This window comes from Aegilops tauschii, chromosome 7, assembly GCF_002575655.3.
Source record: "Aegilops tauschii subsp. strangulata cultivar AL8/78 chromosome 7, Aet v6.0, whole genome shotgun sequence".
NCBI classification, from domain to species: Eukaryota; Viridiplantae; Streptophyta; class Magnoliopsida; order Poales; family Poaceae; genus Aegilops; species Aegilops tauschii.
The window spans coordinates 535136967-535155285 of NC_053041.3; the positions used below are offsets into that span (position 1 = coordinate 535136967).

An 18319-nucleotide genomic window follows, 5' to 3' on the forward strand; every position below is an offset into this window, starting at 1 on the left:
CTTCGAAAGAGTTTGTCCGTTTTGTACACGAAGTGCATCCAGTTTTTGCCGTAACCCTCTCAACTTTCTTGCACATGCTATGTGGATGAAATGATGATACCATGCCAACTTTCAACCTTTTCAGAGTTCATTTGAAATGCTTTTCAATTTCAGGGTCTTATAGCTCAAAATAATCAGTAAATCATGAAAAATAACAAATGAAGTCAGAAAGGGTTGAAAATTGATGATGTGGCTTTGAATGGTGCATTTTGAACACACAAAAAGTCAGGAGTTCAAATAAGTTTTAAAAAATGAAATCCCTTTGTAACAGACGAGTTTCCGTATGAAATCCTGATACTTCGAAAGAGATTGTCCGTTTTGTACACGAAGTGCATCCAGTTTTTGCCGTAACCCTCTCAACTTTCTTGCACATGCTATGTGGATGAAATGATGATACCATGCCAAATTTCAACCTTTTCAGAGTTCATTTGAAATGCTTTTTAATTTTAGGGTTTTATAGCTCAAAATAATCAGTAAATGCATGAAAAATAACAAATGAAGACAGAAAGGGTTGAAAATTGATGATATGGCTTTGAATGGTGCATTTTGAACACTGAAGATAAACCTCTAGTATTATTGAAACTCAAATTATATAAAACTGATGCAACTAAAATTATCAAAGTATTTTCTGTTCAAAATCATTAAAAGCAAAAAGAATTTTCATAAGGAACTTTTTTGTTACAAACTTTAATAGCAAAAGGAATTATCATAAAATAAAATAATTAAGTAATTAGAAACAAAATAATATAAACTTTAATAAAAATATATAAGTAGAAACAAAATAAAATAAACTTTAATAACATAAATAAAATTTATGATACTAAAATTATCAAAGTATTTTCTGTTCAAAACATTATAAGCAACCTCTAGTATTATTGAAACTAAAATTATATAAAATTGATGCAACTAAAATTATCAAAGTATTTTCTGTTCAAAATCATTAAAAGCAAAAAGAATTTTCATAAATAACTTTTTTTGTTAGAAATTTAATAGCAAAAAGAATTATCATAAAGTAAAATAAATAAGTAATTAGAAACAAAATAAAATAAAATAAATAAGTTTTTTGTTGTAAGTAGAAACAAAAAAAAGCAAAAAAGAAATCCGATGCTAATATGATAGTATTCGAGGTGTATTAGTGATAATATTCGACGATGTACGGACGCAAGAGATGATTGAGTTTTGCTTATAATTGAATGCATTCTAATTTGAATACTACTTTATTTTACGATTTGGTTTTGCTTATTGAATGCTCAAATTGGAAAAGTACTCCTACTTTGAATGCTAAAATTGCAGAGCACTATGCAAGGCATATGCATTTGATTAGTTGATAGCTTATAGGGTTTATGTTTTTGCAAAAATCTAGGAGCCCCTCCATCATCCCCGCTGTCGTCCCCGTCACCGACCCCCCTCTGACCTCAAGGTGAGACCAGCCAAATCTCCATGTCAATATGAGTCCTATATATATGAGAGGACGATATGTCCTTTTTTAGAAAGATAATTAAACGATATTTTGGGTTGACTACTTTAAGTCTGTCGAGTCTCCACCATATATGAGAGGACGAAGAATCCCGACTATTGTCGTGGGGGTAGCTTCTCCTTCGTTCCCGTGTGCTAGACAATTTGGTGTAATGCACTCGGGAACGAAAGGAGGAGCTACCATCACCGACGGTCGCAATGTCAGAGAGGAATCAGTGAGGGAGAGTCTCCACCATATATATATGAGAGGACGAAGAATCCCGACTGTTGTCGTGGGAGTAGCTTCTCCTTCATTCCCGTGTGCTAGACAACTTGGTGTAATGCACTCGGGGATGAAAGGAGGAACTACCATCACCGACGGTCGAATATGTACACCACGTGAGATGAGTGTTTTTAAGAAAAGACTCGACAGACCGATAGTCAACCCATGTTGAATAATAATGATCTAATTTAGGTTTTTTAGTACATATATTTAATTGTACAAGTTTAATATTTGAATTATCAACATAGGAAATGTCGTACTCGGACGACGAAAGTCTCCCGGGGGAGTGCGACAGGTGCCACGACGACCGAGGTCTGTGCGACAGGCCTCACCTAGACGAATATCGGCGCTTCAGCATTAAGCTGGAGGAGACCTTCGATGTTGAAACGGTACGCAACGACGACAAGTGTTATTTTTTTCGTAATTAAGCACGACTTCAACTATTTCAACATGTAATTTTCATCTTTTACATTTCGACTAGCTTATCCCATGCCATGCAAGACGCTACGTCTTGGAGAGGATGGGTTTTGAAGACCATGAAAGTATGGAAACAAAGAAAATTCACCTAAGGACCCATCATGATATGGATTTTGAAGTAAATCTGTATAATTCTGAGAACGTAACCCATTTTGGTTGCAAAAATTGGGAAGCATTTTGCAAGATGTATGATTTTGATGAGGGTATGCTTGTCACCATGGATATTGGTGATCCTGACATCGACCAAGACAATATGGACATTTGGGTCGTTGTTGATACGCCTCCAATTCTACCGCTATGTGAGTTTCTCAAACATAGTTATTAACTAATTTATATTGTTCATTTCAAAATAGTTGACAGCTTATTTCCATTGACAGCTTATTTTGATTGTTCAAACAATGTGCGGAACATGGTAGACAGAACCTACTACACCGATGGCTCTGGGTTAACTTATAAGGAGAAAAATCATTTGGTCGGATTTTGTACTGATCTTGAGAATTACAATATCTATTGTAAAACTCCTCAACATTATGGTTAATATGTGCCATTAGTGCACGTGTTGAACTACGGTAACTACTATGGAGATACGCTGGTAAGATTTTTTACTATTACGACATTCGTGCATCTTTTGCATACTTCTAAAACTAGTACATCATTGCTAACTATGAAGTTATTGCTATGTTTTTCAACAGATAATCCCAGAGGATTGTGTGCCTCATCTGATGTATGAGCATGGTCGCCTTGATGTTTTGAACATACAGTCAGGTCATCCTACGAATCTCAACTGTCCATACCGGATTTCTAAAAGAAGTGGAGACATGAAAATCAAATAATGGAAAAAATGTATGGACAGTTGTAAGGAGGTTCTTGGAAGCAAAAGGAAGCGAAGCACAAGAATTGGAGACAGGATGATCTCCATTCTCCATAATGGAGAGTCGGGGTCTATATTGTTTTATGCTATTTTACCTTAAAGAGGGTATTTAGGTCCTACCTAATACTGATGATCATGTGCTAAGAACAATTAAGTAGGGTTGGTTCGATGACTATGAGGATGATGATCATATGACTTGTTATTAATAACGAGTAGAAGTTGTATGATGATGATTAGTAGGACTTATTATTATGATGATGCATGATGCGAGCATGAAGAGTTATTATATATCAGTGGGTGAAATGAACATGGATTGGATTGAAGTGAAGGCAACATGCATGTGGTGCATGTCGAAAGTAGTACTAATCCAAACTTGATCAAGTTAGGATTAGTATTACTTTCGGCATGCACCACATGTTGCCTTCACTTTAATCTAAGCCATGTTTAGCGTTGGTAAACCAAGCACGGAAATAAGAGAGGACACTTCTCTCTGTTAGCTAGCTAACACACCCTAAATTACCCCCTAAACCACCCCTTTCAGAAAAAAAAACAAAAACCTCAACTCCTGCCAGCTGCTGACGCGTGGATGCCTATTGGTCCCGGTTGGTGCCACCAACCGGGACTAAAGGCCCTCCTGCCTGGGCTCGCAGCGCCGGCCACGTGGAGGCCCATCTGTCCCGGTTTGTGCAAGAACCGGGACTAAAGGCCTAGGGCATTAGTAACGACACTTTAGTCCCGGTTCAAAAACCAGGACAAAATGGGCCTTACGAACCGGGACAATAGGCCCTTTTTCTACTAGTGCAATCTTGCGACGTTCAAGCTGGTCGCGCGCACACACCACCCCGACAACATCCACCGCGCCGCCGTTCTGGAGATTGTTGAGCAGATACCTGCACGCATGAGCTCCGACAAGCCCACCATCAGGACCCTCACCTACCCCATCGCCATTGCTATGGCCCGCGTCAAGCCAAGCAGAGCTCCACTCCTTCGCGCCCCGCACGGCACGGGACAGGGAGGGGATGGCGTGCACGACGGCGCCCACGACAACCACAACCGCACGCCAGGGCCCGGCCAGGGCAGGGCACGCCGCCGAGGCCGCAAGCGCCGGCGCACGGACACACCGCCGCCCGGCCGCGCTGATGGCATGGCCATGGACAACACGCTGTGGCGAGCAAAAAATCACGTCGGGCGCGCGGATGGAGTCGTCGTGTCGCTCGCCTGGCCAGCTCCCACCGGCGAGGGTGCGCCGCCGCCCGTACGGAGCAAGGAACGTTGCATGGCATCATGGCCTGGTCAGCAGGGGACCCACCCCCCTCATCGACAGGCCAGAAAAGGAAGAGGCAGAGGATCACAAAGGGGAGCTTTGCAAGCGAGCCCTATGGATAAGGCTGTCGAAGGCGCAGCTGTCCCCACGACCTCGACGACCGCACCAGTTGGCAGCGCCACTTTGGCCGCTGCGACCCAGATCGTGGGCGCGGAGGCGGGCCAGGCCCTAGATGGCGGCCCCTCGTTGGCTGCGAACACACCAGAACCAGCGCGGGATTCGAATCTGGCTGGAAACGGCGCGCCCAAGGACGATCGCGTGGGGCCACGACCGGCTCGTCCGATCCCATGCATTTTCGGGATCTGGACGCCGTCAGAGAGGTTCCTGAAATGCCGCCAGCGCCCGCAGGCCGCTCTGCTGCTCGGTCGGGGCAAAGCAGCAACCCATCCATGCCAGCGACTGAGGAGATGGGCCCTGGTGACGACGCCGAGCTGCCCCTCGGACCCCACGCGGACGCCGTTGTGTGCGATGAGACGCGGCCCACCCCAAGCACGCCGTCCCCGACAGGATTGCCATCACCCAACCCCGAGCCCCTAACGCCGGTGACGCTGCTGGGCAGGCCCCAAGCCCAGCCCATCATCCAGGAGGCCGCCGCGGGCTCCGCTATCGCCCAGCCCATGTAGACAGGAGCCCAACATGGCTCCTCGCTATTGACACCGGGGCGGTTCGCGTCGCCACCAATTACGCTGCGCCGATCTCGCGCACGCCCCTGCACACAGAAGACTTGGACCCTGGGAGAATTTCTCGCAGCCGCAACGAAACACATCACCGCCGCCTTGCCAACCCCAGGGAAGAGGCCGCGCCGCCCACTCAACTTCACACCCAGGCGCGGCCGATCGGCCACCACCGCCGCCTCACCGGCTGCTCCACCCACCGCTGAGTGCCGCGCCCAAGTCCAGATCCTACGCACGCTCGGGATCGTCGGGACCAACCAGAGGATCACTGCCGCCGAGATGAAGGCGTACGACGACGTGTTCGCGGTGCCCATCCCGCTCTCAGTGCTAACGGCCATCGCTGCCCTGGTTGACCGAGAGCTACCTGCGGACTTTGCTACCACGGCAGCTGCGATGGCCACCGCTTGAATGGCTGGCTCGCCATAGGCCTAGCGCGATGCCCATCCTCGTCGATCATGTGCACCCATGGATCACGACATCAAGATAGGAATATGAAATGTGTGCGGCCTCAACGCGCGCGCCCGGCGCTACGCCATTACATCGCTGCTTGACACCACCAGAGCCTCCATTGTATGCCTACAGGAAACTGAAATGGCTTTGACCTGCTCGTCCGTTGTCCTCGATACCCTCGGGTCGGAATTTGACGAGTACACGTACCTCCCGGCGAACGGCACGCGGGGAGGCATTCTGCTCGCGTGGAAGAGTAGGGTCGTGTCCATCACTGACCCCATGTTCACCACAAACACCCTCACGGCAAGGGTGGCCACGGCCATTGGCACGCCTTGGTGGATGTCCGTCGTATGCGGCCCCCAAGAGGACGCAGACAAGATCGCCTTTCTGCATGAGCTCCGCGACATATGCGCGGACTGCCCCGGGCCATGGATGCTATGCGGTGACTTCAACCTGATCCTACGCGATGAAGACAAGAACAACGACAACTTGAATCGCCGCATGATGCGAAGGTTCCGCCGCCTCGTCAACGACCTCGCGCTCAAGGAGGTATACCTCAATGGAAGACGATTCACGTGGTCCAACGAGCAAACTCCGCCCACCCTGGTGCACCTGGACCGCGTGTTGTGCACCGTCGACTGGGAGGACACGCACGGGGACTGCCACTTGAGATGCCTCGCTTCGGTCGTGTGTGACCATTGCCCGCTCCTCCTCGACTGCGTGCCCAAGCATGCGGCACATAGGAGGTTCCATTTTGAGGACTTTTGGATGTGACTAGACGGATTCCACGACACGGTTGTCGTGGCTTGGGGATCGGTGCACGACCCGTACCCTTTCCGGCATCTCATGCTGCGCCTCCAGAGCACCGCCGGCCGACTCACGAGTTGGAGTGCCAAGTCCAAGGGGAGCATACGTGACAAGATGGCCATCTCTCGCGAGCTCATATCGCGTTTTGACAAAGCCCAGGAAGACCGCGCGCTCTCCCCTCCGGAGGATTGGCTGCGAAAACAGCTCAAGATCTCATACTTGGGGCTAGCTTCTCTCAAGCACACGATCGCGAGGCAGCGAGCGCGGGTCACCATGCTCAAGGACGGCGACGCTAACACGGCCTTCTTCCACCGGCAATGCACATTCCGCCGACAGAAGAACCACATATTCAGCCTCGTGGTCGAAGGACACGCGATCACAGATCAGGAGGGAATGGCCCAAGCGGCCTTCACGCACTTTGACAAGCTCCTTGGCTCCTCCGTCGCCTGCAACCACACGCTGGACCTATCGCAGCTCATCGAGCCACATGACCTGACCGACCTCGAGGCACCATTTAGCCCGGAGGAGATTTGGGATGCCGTCAAGCGCCTCCCGGCCCGTAAAGCGCCGGGACCAGATGGCTTTGCTGCGGAATTCCTGCGGGCCTGCTGGAGCATTGTTAAACAAGACTTCATCAACGTCTTCCAGTAGCTTTTTGAGTTGCGCGGTCGCGGCTTCAGCAAGCTCACCCAGGCCCTCTTGACATTGCTCCCGAAGCGCGCAGACGCCTGCCAACTCCGCGACTACCGACCAATATGCCTCATTCACCTCGTGGCGAAGATCTTCGCGAAGGTGCTATTGCTCCGCCTCGCGCCCAGATTGGGAGATATGGTTAGCCACAACCAAAACGCTTTCATCCCGGGACTGAGCCTGCACAACAACTTTGTCCTCGTCAAGCAATCGATGAAGCTGCTGCACCAGCTAGGAGCCCCGAGAGTGATGCCCAAGCTAGACCTAACGCGAGCCTTTGACTCCCTATCTTGGCCCTTCCTCTTTGAGGCTCTTGGCTAGTACGGATTCGGACCTCGCTTCAGGGAGTGGCTTGCGATCTTGCTATCATCGTCGAGCACTCGGATCATGATCAATGGTGAGCCGGGACCGCCAATTTGGCACCGCTGCGGGCTGCGTCAGGGCGACCCCGTATCACCGCAGATCTTCGTGCTTACCGTGGACATCCTTGGGCGCCTAATCAGCCGCGCCCACAACGCCGGCATCTTGCAGCGGCTGCACCCCCGATGTGACATTCCGGCCATATCTCTGTACACGGATGACGTGATGCTCTTCTGCCATACCACGCAAGGTGACGTGGAGGCCGTCCGTGGGGTCCTGAACCTGTTTAGTGAAGCAAGCGGCCTCCGCGTGAACTATGCCAAGAGCTCTGCTACTACCATCAATGGTGACCCCGAGGCGGATGCTACAATTGCTCAGGTGGGATGTGCGAAAGCGGAGGTGCCCATTACTTATCTCGGCATCCCGCTCACGCTATGCCGCCCCTCTGCCACCCAACTGCAACCCCTCGTCGACTCGGTGGCCGCCCGGCTCCCCACTTGGAAAGCATGGCTCATGAACAAAACCGGGCGGCTGGCTTTGGTCAAATCGGTGCTCGCCGCGATCCCGATACACCAGCTGCTCGCGTTCGCGCCACCCAAGAAGACCCTGAGGCAGCTCAAAAAGATCCAGCGCGGCTTCTTGTGGGTTGGGCGCGCTGCTGCTAACGGCGGACACTGTCACGTCAACTGGCGCCGTGTGTGTCGTCCGCTTGAGTATGGCGGGCTGGGAGTCCAGGACCTGGAGCACGCTGGCCTCGCGTTGCGCCTATGCTGGTTGTGGTTCTCCCACACGGACGACGACCGCGCATGGCATGGGCTTGACCTCCAGTTTTCCCGCGAGGAGCGCGCGTTGTTCTTCGCATCAACGACCATGGAGCTTGGCGATGGATTGACGGCACTGTTTTGGGATGAAAAATGGCTCAACGGTCAGTCCGTGCGTGAATTCGCACCGGCACTCTACCAGTGCATACCCAAACGGCGACGCAAATCAAGAACGGTGGTCGCAGGCCTTGCGGGCAACGCCTGGGCTCGTGACATACAAGGAGTGCTTGGGATTCATGAGATTGGCCAATACCTGATGCTCTGGCAGGCCGTGCAGCACATCAGCTTATCACACATGCCTGACCGAATGCTATGGAGATGGACGGCCAGTGGCACCTACACGGCAAAGTCCTGCTACGCTGCAACCTTCCATGGGTCCATGAAATGCCCCTCTTGGAAGCTTACCTGGAAGAGCTGGGCGTCGTGCCGCTTCCGTTTCTTTCACTGGCTGGCCAGCCAGGACCGGTGTTGGACGGCAAAAAGACTCGCTCGTCGTGGCCTACAGCACCACCCACGATGCCTCCTTTGTGATCAAGCCCCAGAGACAATGAGGCACCTGCTCCTAGAATGCCCGTTTGCGCGGTAAACCTGGCACGATGTCCTGGACTGGGCGAGGATACCCTCACAGCCGCCGAACAATGAGCCCACCCTTACGGATTGGTGGCAGCGAACGAAAGGACAGACGCCACATGCACTACGGAAAGGCCTGCAATCCATCGCCATGCTAGTTCCTTGGATGATCTGGAAGCAGCGGAATGAGTTCGTCTTCGAGAACGCACGACCCTCGATTCACACACTCGTAAATAGGATTAAGGCCGAAGCCAAATGTTGGGCACAAGCTGGCGCAATGGGCCTTAGGGTAGTCCTTCCCACTAACTGGGATGTTCACTGATAGGGTGCTAGCCCATGTAACCCTCACCTCCTAGGAGGATTGTATCTTCTTATCTTTTCAATGAAATGAAACGCAAAGACTGCTTTGCGTTTTCTCAAAAAAATTGAGCTAAGCTTGAAAAGTATTCAATAATTCGGCCCATAAGCTGCAGCAGCCCACCTCCCTCCTCCGACGTGGCCTAGTGGCCAAAAACGTTTCCATCAAAAGAAGGAAAAAAGCCCAAACAAATTGCCATCTGCATCGCCCCATTCCTAGCCGCTGCCTATCGCAAAGATCAGAATGACCGCGGCCTGCCACAAAACCCTCAGTCTAAAGTGGACCAGCCCTAGCCCCTGCCTCGGTCTAAAGTGGACCAGACTCTAAACCGACAACAAGCGATGAGTTGAGAAATCTCACCCGTGGACCAGCCCCTGCCTCAGCTCCTCCCTGTCCTCCAACGCGCCCCGCTCCAAGCCTCCAGCAACCAGTGCGCCTCGCCTTTTCAGACCGGCAGGCACCAGTCCACAAACTGAAAAACAGCGAGTCAGCAATGATACGTTCAATTTGAATTAAATCCCCTATATTTAGCATCTATTATGCTTTTGCAGTAAGTCAGCGACAGTACAATGCGATTCTCTCGGTAGCAACTGTCATTTATAAAGAAGCTATAACAAGCTAAGAAACAAAATAAATGGGGGAGTTGAGGATGATGATATCATCACTCATTTATGAACTCTAAACTCATTTCTAGAAAAAATCACACATCTATAAAACCGAAAGTATGGGAAATTGTCATGTAACTTGTAAGCTTTCTTATCATTCTGTATCCTCTATACTATTTGAGATATTGGCACCTTGATATGTTGAACAATTAGTGCAGTACAACGTTACTATATTTCTGGAAGTTGTAATGTTATGATCAGTTTTATACTTTCAATTCAATATGCTGATCAATTAGTACTCTATGGTTTCTTTTATCAAATCTATAAGCTATATGTCAAAAACAATGCATCATGTTGCTAGAAAGATATTCTAACCCAATCTGGAAATCCTGGGCACGCCCCTGAACCTAAAGAGCTCCTCTCTCGTTCAGGACAGAGCCCTAACCTAGACTGCGCATCCTTCTTTTCCACACGTTCCAGAGAGCAACGATAAGAGCAGGGGAGCGAACTTTACCGGGAAATGTTGCAGGATCTGTCGAGGATGAACTGGTCGAAGCTAGTCCTGAACTAATCCAAGATGGTGGGCCGGTGAAGGTAGGCCGGAGGAGCCCTGACCTAGACTGCCCATAGAATATTATATGGAAGTTAGTTTTTGATTTGGTGAACATTGCATTTGCAGCGACCTGATACTAAAGAGTTGTGCAAAGCATTTGATGATTCTCTATCGGTGAACCTTCAGGGTGATGGCTACTCAGAAATTTTGAAACTAAATAACTAGGAGGACTGTAGGAGTGTAGGAGTATACCGGCATTGTGTAGGTAGATTAGAAAAACGCAAAATATGCTCTTAGTTCTTAACATTCTTTTTTTATATGATTTACTAGGGAGACTTCTTTTTCTTTTTCTCGCATGTGTCATAAAAGGAGAAACAATGTTCCTTTTTCCATTACAAGAGATAACAATAGTACCATTCTTTCATATGTATGCACTATTACACGATATTACAAGAGTAGCATTCTTTCATCTGTCTGTAGTTTTACATGGCACTTTTTCCTTCCTTGGACTCTTGCATAAATGCCTAATCACTTTGATACTTATTTTATTTAATTGGCATGTGAAATAGGGAAAGCATGCTTCAAACGATCGGCAACACCGCCTAGGATGAGTTGAAGAGACAAAGGAGGAAGGAATATATAACATTCCCGGTCTGCCCTGAACGTTGGTTGTGAAAACAAATTTTGTGGTTGTGTTGCCTTATTGTGTTTTTAAACTATCTCCTCACAGAATAAAATGGTCTACAGTAGAAATACTTTAATGATGTGCATTGTTTCGCACTTGAACTATGTTCTTGCATTGTGAGTGTGTGACTTTTAGAATATTTCATATCTGGTTTTACAGTTGCACTGTGTGTTTCTTGTCATTTCCAGCTAGGTAGATTTCTCAAGTTGTCTTGAATTTATAGAATAGTTACAAAATCATTTAGGTTACAACGGATTTAATCTATTCTTTCGGATAATGATCAAGTTGTTTCCGTTAAAAAAGATTGAGTCGATTGATACCTGACAAATTGACCATGAGCATTTTCCATATCAACGACAAGGAAAATAAACATTGAAAGAAAGCAGACCATTGTTCTAAAAAAATAATACCTACACCCGATGTATAAGAATCATGTACTTAAGATTCGCACTGACGCTATTGGCGACCCTAAACATCTTATTTTAGATGTGCATCATTGCGCAAAAACGAAGATAATGCACATCATCATGGTTATCATCTGTGCAGCAAAGCGCACCTTCTAGTATATATAGACAACAACCAAAATTGGGCTAAGATTGAAAAGTATTCAATAATGCAGCCCATAAGCTGCAGCAGCCCACCTCCCTCCTCCGACGTGGCCTAGTGGCCAAAAACGTTTCCATCAAAAGAATGAAAGGGAAAAAGCCCAAAAAAATTTCATCTGCTTCGCCCCCTTCCCGGACGCTGCCTATCGCAAAGATCAGAACGATCACGTCCCGCCACAATCCCCGATTCAAAAAAACACTCGGTCTAAATCCAACGATTGCAAGCGATGAGTTGAAAAAGCTCACGTGTGGACCAGCCCTTGCCTCAGCTCCTCCCGGTCCTCGAACGTGACCCGCTCCAAGCCTCCAGCAACCAGTGTGCCTCGCCTGTTCAGACCGGCAGATGCCAGTCCGCGAGCTGACAAACAGCGAGTGAGTGATGGTATGTTACAGTTTGAATTGAATCCCCTATATTTGGTAGCTATTATGATTTTGCAGTACGTCGGTGACAGTAGATTGCGATTTTCTCGGTAACAACTGTCATCTATAAACAAGCTAAGAAACAAAACAGGGGAGTTAAGGATGAAAATATCATCACTCGTTTATAAACCCTAAACTCATTTCTAGAAGAAGAAAAATCACATTTATAAAAACTAAAGTATGGGAAAGTTGTCGATATTGGCACCTTGATATGTTGAACAATTTAGTACTCTATGATGTTATTACATTTCTGGAAGTTGTGATGATATGATCAATTTTATACTCTCTATTCAGTATACTGATCAATTAATACTCTATGTTTTTTTAATCAAAAACAATGCATCATGTTGTTACAAAGATATAACCCAATCTGGAAATCCTAGGGCACGCCCCTGAACCTAAAGAGCTCCTCTCTCGTTCAGGACAGAGCCCTGACCTAGAATACACATCCTTGTTTTCCACACATTCTAGCGAGCAGCGATAAGAGCAGGGGAGCGAACTTTACCGGGAAATGATGCGGGATCTGTCGAGGATGAACTGATCCAAGATGGTGGACTAGTGAAGGTAGGACGGAGGAGCCCTGACCTAGACTGCCCATAGATATTATATCGAAGTTAGTTTTTGATTTGGTGAACATTGCATTTGCAGCGACCTGATAAATAATGAGTTGTGTACAAAGCATTTGATGATTGTCTATCAGTGCAACTTCAGGGTGATGGCTTCTCAGAAATTTTGAAACTAAATAACTAAGAGGAGGACTGTGGGAGTACACCGGCATTGTGTAGGTTAGATTAGAAAAGCGCATGCTCTTAGTTCTTATCATTCATTTTTTTAATATGATTTACTAGGGAGACTTCTTATTCTTTTTCTCGCGTATATCATAAAAGGAGAAACAATGTTCCTTTTTCCATTACAAGAGATAACTATAGTACCATTCTTTCATCTGTATGCGCTATTACAAGAGTAGCATTCTTTCATCTGTATGTAGTTTTACATGGCATTTTTTCCTTCCTTGGACTCTTGCATAAATGCCTAATCACTTTGATACTTATTTTTTCCTTCCTTGGACCCTTGCATAAATGCCTAATCCAGCGTGCAGAAATAGGGAAAACATGCTTCAAACGACCGGCAACACCGCCTAGGATGAGTTGAAGAGACAGAGGAGGAAGGAATATATAACATTCCTGGTCTACCCTGAACGTTGGTTGCGAAAACAAATTTTATGGTTGTGTTGCCTTATTGTGTTTTTAAACTATCTCCTCACAGAATAAAATGGTCTACAGTAGAAATACTTTAATGATGTGCATTGTTTTGCACTTGAACTATGTTCTTGCATTGTGAGTGCATGATTTTTAGAAAATTTCATATCTGGTTTTACAGTTGCACTGTGTGTTTCTTGTCATTTCCAGCTAGGAAGATTTCTCAAGTTGTCTTGAATTTATAGAATAGTTACAAAATCATTTAGGTTACAACGGATTTAATCTATTCTTTCGGATAATGATCGAGTTGTTTCCATTAAAAAAAGATTGAGTCGATTGATACCTGACAAATTGACCATGAATATTTTCCATATCAACAAGGAAAATGAACATTTAAGGAAAGCAGCCCATTGTTCTAAAAAAGTCCAATACCTACACCTGATGCATCAGAATCATATATTTTAGGATCCACATGGACGTTATTGGTGACCCTAAACATTTTATTTAGATGTGCATCATTGCGCAAAAAAGAAGATATGCACATCATTATGGGTTATCATTGGCGCAGCAAAGCGCGCGTATGCTTGTAGTATATATAGACAACAACCAATTGGGCTAAGATTGAAAAGTATTCAATAATTCAGCCCATAAGCTGCAGCAGCCCACCCTTTCCTCCAACGTGGCCTAGTGGCCAAAAACGTTCCATCAATCAACAAAAGAAAAGGATGAAAGCCCAAACAATTTTTTATCTGCATCGCCCCGTTTCGGCCGCTGCCCATCGCAAAGATCAGAACGACCACATCCGGCCACAATCCCCAATTCGAAAAACCGTCGGTCTAAAGTCTAAACCAACGGTAACAAGCAATGAGTTGAGAAAGCTCACGTGTCGACCAGCCCTTGCCTCAGCTCCTACCGGTCCTCGAACGTGCCCCGCTCCAAGCCTCTAGCGACCAGTGCGTCTCGCCTTTTCAGACCGGCAGGCACCAGTCCACAAGCTGAAAAGCAGCGAGTCAGCAACGGTACGTTACAATTTGAATTGAATCCCCTATATTTGGCAGCTATTATGATTCTGCAGTAAGTCGGCGACAGTAAATTGCGATCCTCTCGGTAGCAACTATCATTTATAAACAAGCTATAACAAGCTGAGAAACAAGATGGGGGAATCAAGGATGACGATATCATCACTCATTTATAAACCCTAAACTCATTTCTAGAAAAAAAACACATTTCTAAAAAACAAAAGTATGGGAAAGTTGTCGTCTAATTTGTAAGCTTTCTTATCACTCTGTATCCGATCTATATTATTTGAGATATTTACACCCTGATATGTTGAACAATTAGTACTCTACAATGTCATTTTATTTCAGGAAGTTGTGAGGATATGATCAATTTTATACTCTCCATCCAGTATCCTGATCGATTAGTACTCTATGGTTTTTTCTTTATCAAATCTATTAAGCTATAAGTCAATAACAATGCATCATATATTGTTACAAAGATATAACCCAATCTGGAAACCCTTGGCACGCCCCTGAACCTAAAGAGCTCGCTCCTCTCTCGTTCAGGACAGACCCCTGACCTAGACTGCGCAACCTTCTTCCCCACACGTTCCAGAGAGCAGCGATGAGAGCAAGGGAGCGAACTTTACCGGAAAATGTCGCCGGATCTGTCGAGGATGAACTGATCGAAGCTGGTCTTGAATTGATCCAAGATGGTGGACCGGCGAAGGTAGGCCGGACCAGAAGTTGGGGGTGTTGGGAATCGTAGCATAATTTAAAATTTTCCTACGCTCACCAAGATGCATCTATGGAGTCTACTAGCAACGAGGGGAAAGGAGTGCATCTACATACCCTTGTAGATCGCGAGCGGAAGCGTTCCAATGAACGTGGATGACGGAGTCGTACTCGCCATGATCCAAATCACCGATGACCGAGTGCCGAACGGACGGCACCTCCGCGTTCAACACACGTACGGTGCAGCGACGTCTCCTCCTTCTTGATCCAGCAAGGGGGAAGGAGAGGTTGATGGAGATCCAACAGCACGACGGCGTGGTGGTGGATGTAGCGGGTCTCTGGCAGGGCTTCGCCGAGCTTCTGCGAGAGAGAGAGAGGTGTTGCAGGGGAGGAGGGAGGCGCCCAAGGCTGTTGTGTTACTGCCCTCCCTCCCCCCCTTTATATAGGCCCCCTGGGGGGCGCCGGCCCCGGGAGATGGGATCTCCAAGGGGGGCGGCGGCCAAAGGGGGGGAAGGGGTGCCTTGCCCCCCAAGGCAAGGGGAAGCTCCCCCCCTTAGGGTTCCCAACCCTAGGCGCATGGGGGGAGGCCCAAGGGGGGCGCCCCAGCCCACTAAGGGCTGGTTCCCTTCCACTTTCAGCCCACGGGGCCCTCCGGGATAGGTGGCCCCACCCGGTGGACCCCCGGGACCCTTCCGGTGGTCCCGGTACAATACCGGTAACCCCCGAAACTTTCCCGGTGGCCGAAACTGGACTTCCTATATACAATTCTTCACCTCCGGACCATTCCGGAACCTCTCGTGACGTCCGGGATCTCATCCGGGACTCCGAACAACTTTCGGGTTTCCGCATACATATATCTCTACAACCCTAGCGTCACCGAACCTTAAGTGTGTAGACCCTACGGGTTCGGGAGACATGCAGACATGACAGAGACGCCTCTCCGGCCAATAACCAACAGCGGGATCTGGATACCCATGTTGGCTCCCACATGTTCCACGATGATCTCATCGGATGAACCACGGTGTCGAGGATTCAATCAATCTCGTATGCAATTCCCTTTGTCAATCGGTATGTTACTTGCCCGAGATTCGATCGTCGGTATCCCAATACCTTGTTCAATCTCGTTACTGGCAAGTCTCTTTACTCGTACCGCAATGCATGATCCCGTGACTAACGCCTTAGTCACATAGAGCTCATTATGATGATGCATTACCGAGTGGGCCCAGAGATACCTCTCCGTCACACGGAGTGACAAATCCCAGTCTCGATCCGTGCCAACCCAACAGACACTTTCGGAGATGCCCGTAGTGCACCTTTATAGTCACCCAGTTACGTTGTGACGTTTGGCACACCCAAAGCACTCCTACGGTATCCGGGAGTTGCACGATCTCATGGTCTAAGGAAAAGATACTTGACATTGGAAAAGCTCTAGCAAATGAAACTACACGATCTTTTATGCTATGCTTAGGATTGGGTCTTGTCCATCACATCATTCTCCTAATGATGTGATCCCGTTATCAATGACATCCAATGTCCATAGTCAGGAAACCATGACTATCTGTTGATCAACGAGCTAGTCAACTAGAGGCTTACTAGGGACACGTTGTGGTCTATGTATTCACACATGTATTACGATTTCCGGACAATACAATTATAGCATGAATAATAGACAATTATCATGAACAAAGAAATATAATAATAACCATTTATTATTGCCTCTAGGGCATATTTCCAACAGTCTCCCACTTGCACTAGAGTCAATAATCTAGTTACATTGTGATGAATCGAACACCCATTGCGTCCTGGTGTTGATCATGTTTTGCCCTAGGGAGAGGTTTAGTCAACGGATCCGCCACATTCAGGTCCGTATGTACTTTACAAATATCTATGTCTCCATTTTGAACACTTTCACAAATGGAGTTGAAGCGACGCTTGATATGCCTGGTCTTCCTGTGAAACCTGGGCTCCTTCGCAAGGGCAATGGCTCCAGTGTTGTCACAGAAGAGAGTCATCGGGCCCGACGCATTGGGAATCACCCCTAGGTCGGTAATGAACTCCTTCATCCAGACTGCTTCCTGTGCTGCCTCCGAGGCTGCCATGTACTCCGCTTCACATGTAGATCCCGCCACGACGCTTTGCTTGCAACTGCACCAGCTTACTGCTCCTCCATTCAAAATATACACGTATCCGGTCTGTGACTTCGAGTCATCCAGATCTGTGTCGAAGCTAGCGTCGACGTAACCCTTTACGACGAGCTCTTCGTCACCTCCATAAACGAGAAACATATCCTTAGTCCTCTTCAGGTACTTCAGGATATTCTTGACCGCTGTCCAGTGTTCCATGCCGGGATTACTTTGGTATCTTCCTACCAAACTTACGGCAAGGTTTACATCGGGTCTGGTGCACAGCATGGCATACATAATAGACCCTATGGCCGAGGCATAGGGGATGACACTCATCTTTTCTATATCTTCTGCCGTGGTCGGGCATTGAGCCGTGCTTAATTGCACACCTTGCAATACAGGCAAGAACCCCTTCTTGGACTGATCCATATTGAACTTCTTCAATATCTTGTCAAGGTATGTACTTTGTGAAAGACCAATGAGGCGTCTTGATCTATCTCTATAGATCTTGATGCCTAATATATAAGCAGCTTCTCCAAGGTCCTTCATTGAAAAACACTTATTCAAATAGGCCTTTATACTTTCCAAGAATTCTATATCATTTCCCATCAATAGTATGTCATCCACATATAACATGAGAAATGCTACAGAGCTCCCACTCACTTTCTTGTAAACACAGGCTTCTCCATAAGTCTGCGTGAACCCAAACGCTTTGATCATCTCATCAAAGCGAATGTTTCAACTCCGAGATGCTTGCACCAGCCCATAGATTGAGTGTTGGAGCTTGCATACTTTGTTAGCATTCTTAGGATCGACAAAACCTTCCGGCTGCATCATATATAACTCTTCCTTAAGGAAGCCATTAAGGAATGCCGTTTTGACGTCCATCTGCCATATCTCATAATCATAGTATGCGGCAATTGCTAACATGATTCGGACGGACTTCAGCTTCGCTACGGGTGAGAAAGTCTCATCGTAGTCAACCCCTTGAACTTGTCGATAACCCTTAGCGACAACTCGAGCTTTGTAGATGGTCACATTACCATCTGCGTCCGTCTTCTTCTTAAAGATCCATTTGTTTTCTATGGCTCGCCGCTCATCGGGCAAGTCAGTCAAAGTCCATACTTTGTTTTCATACATGGATTCTATCTCGGATTTCATGGCTTCTAGCCATTTGTCGGAATCCGGGCCCTCTATCGCTTCTTCATAGTTCGAAG

At 47.3% G+C, this 18319-nt stretch overlaps 1 protein-coding gene across 1 annotated transcript; it reads left to right on the forward strand.

Moving 5' to 3' along the window:
* The first annotated feature begins 5714 nt into the window (after positions 1-5714).
* LOC141027348 (uncharacterized) lies at positions 5715-6347 on the forward strand. Its single transcript, XM_073504349.1, has one exon. It carries the CDS (start codon positions 5715-5717, stop codon positions 6345-6347), a length of 633 nt encoding a protein of 210 aa, XP_073360450.1.
* The last annotated feature ends 11972 nt before the right edge of the window (positions 6348-18319 follow it).

Excerpts from the sequence above, each read along its gene's own strand:
- LOC141027348 (XM_073504349.1), top strand. The coding sequence starts at position 5,715 with ATGGCTTTGACCTGCTCGTCCGTTGTCCTCGATACCCTCGGGTCGGAA.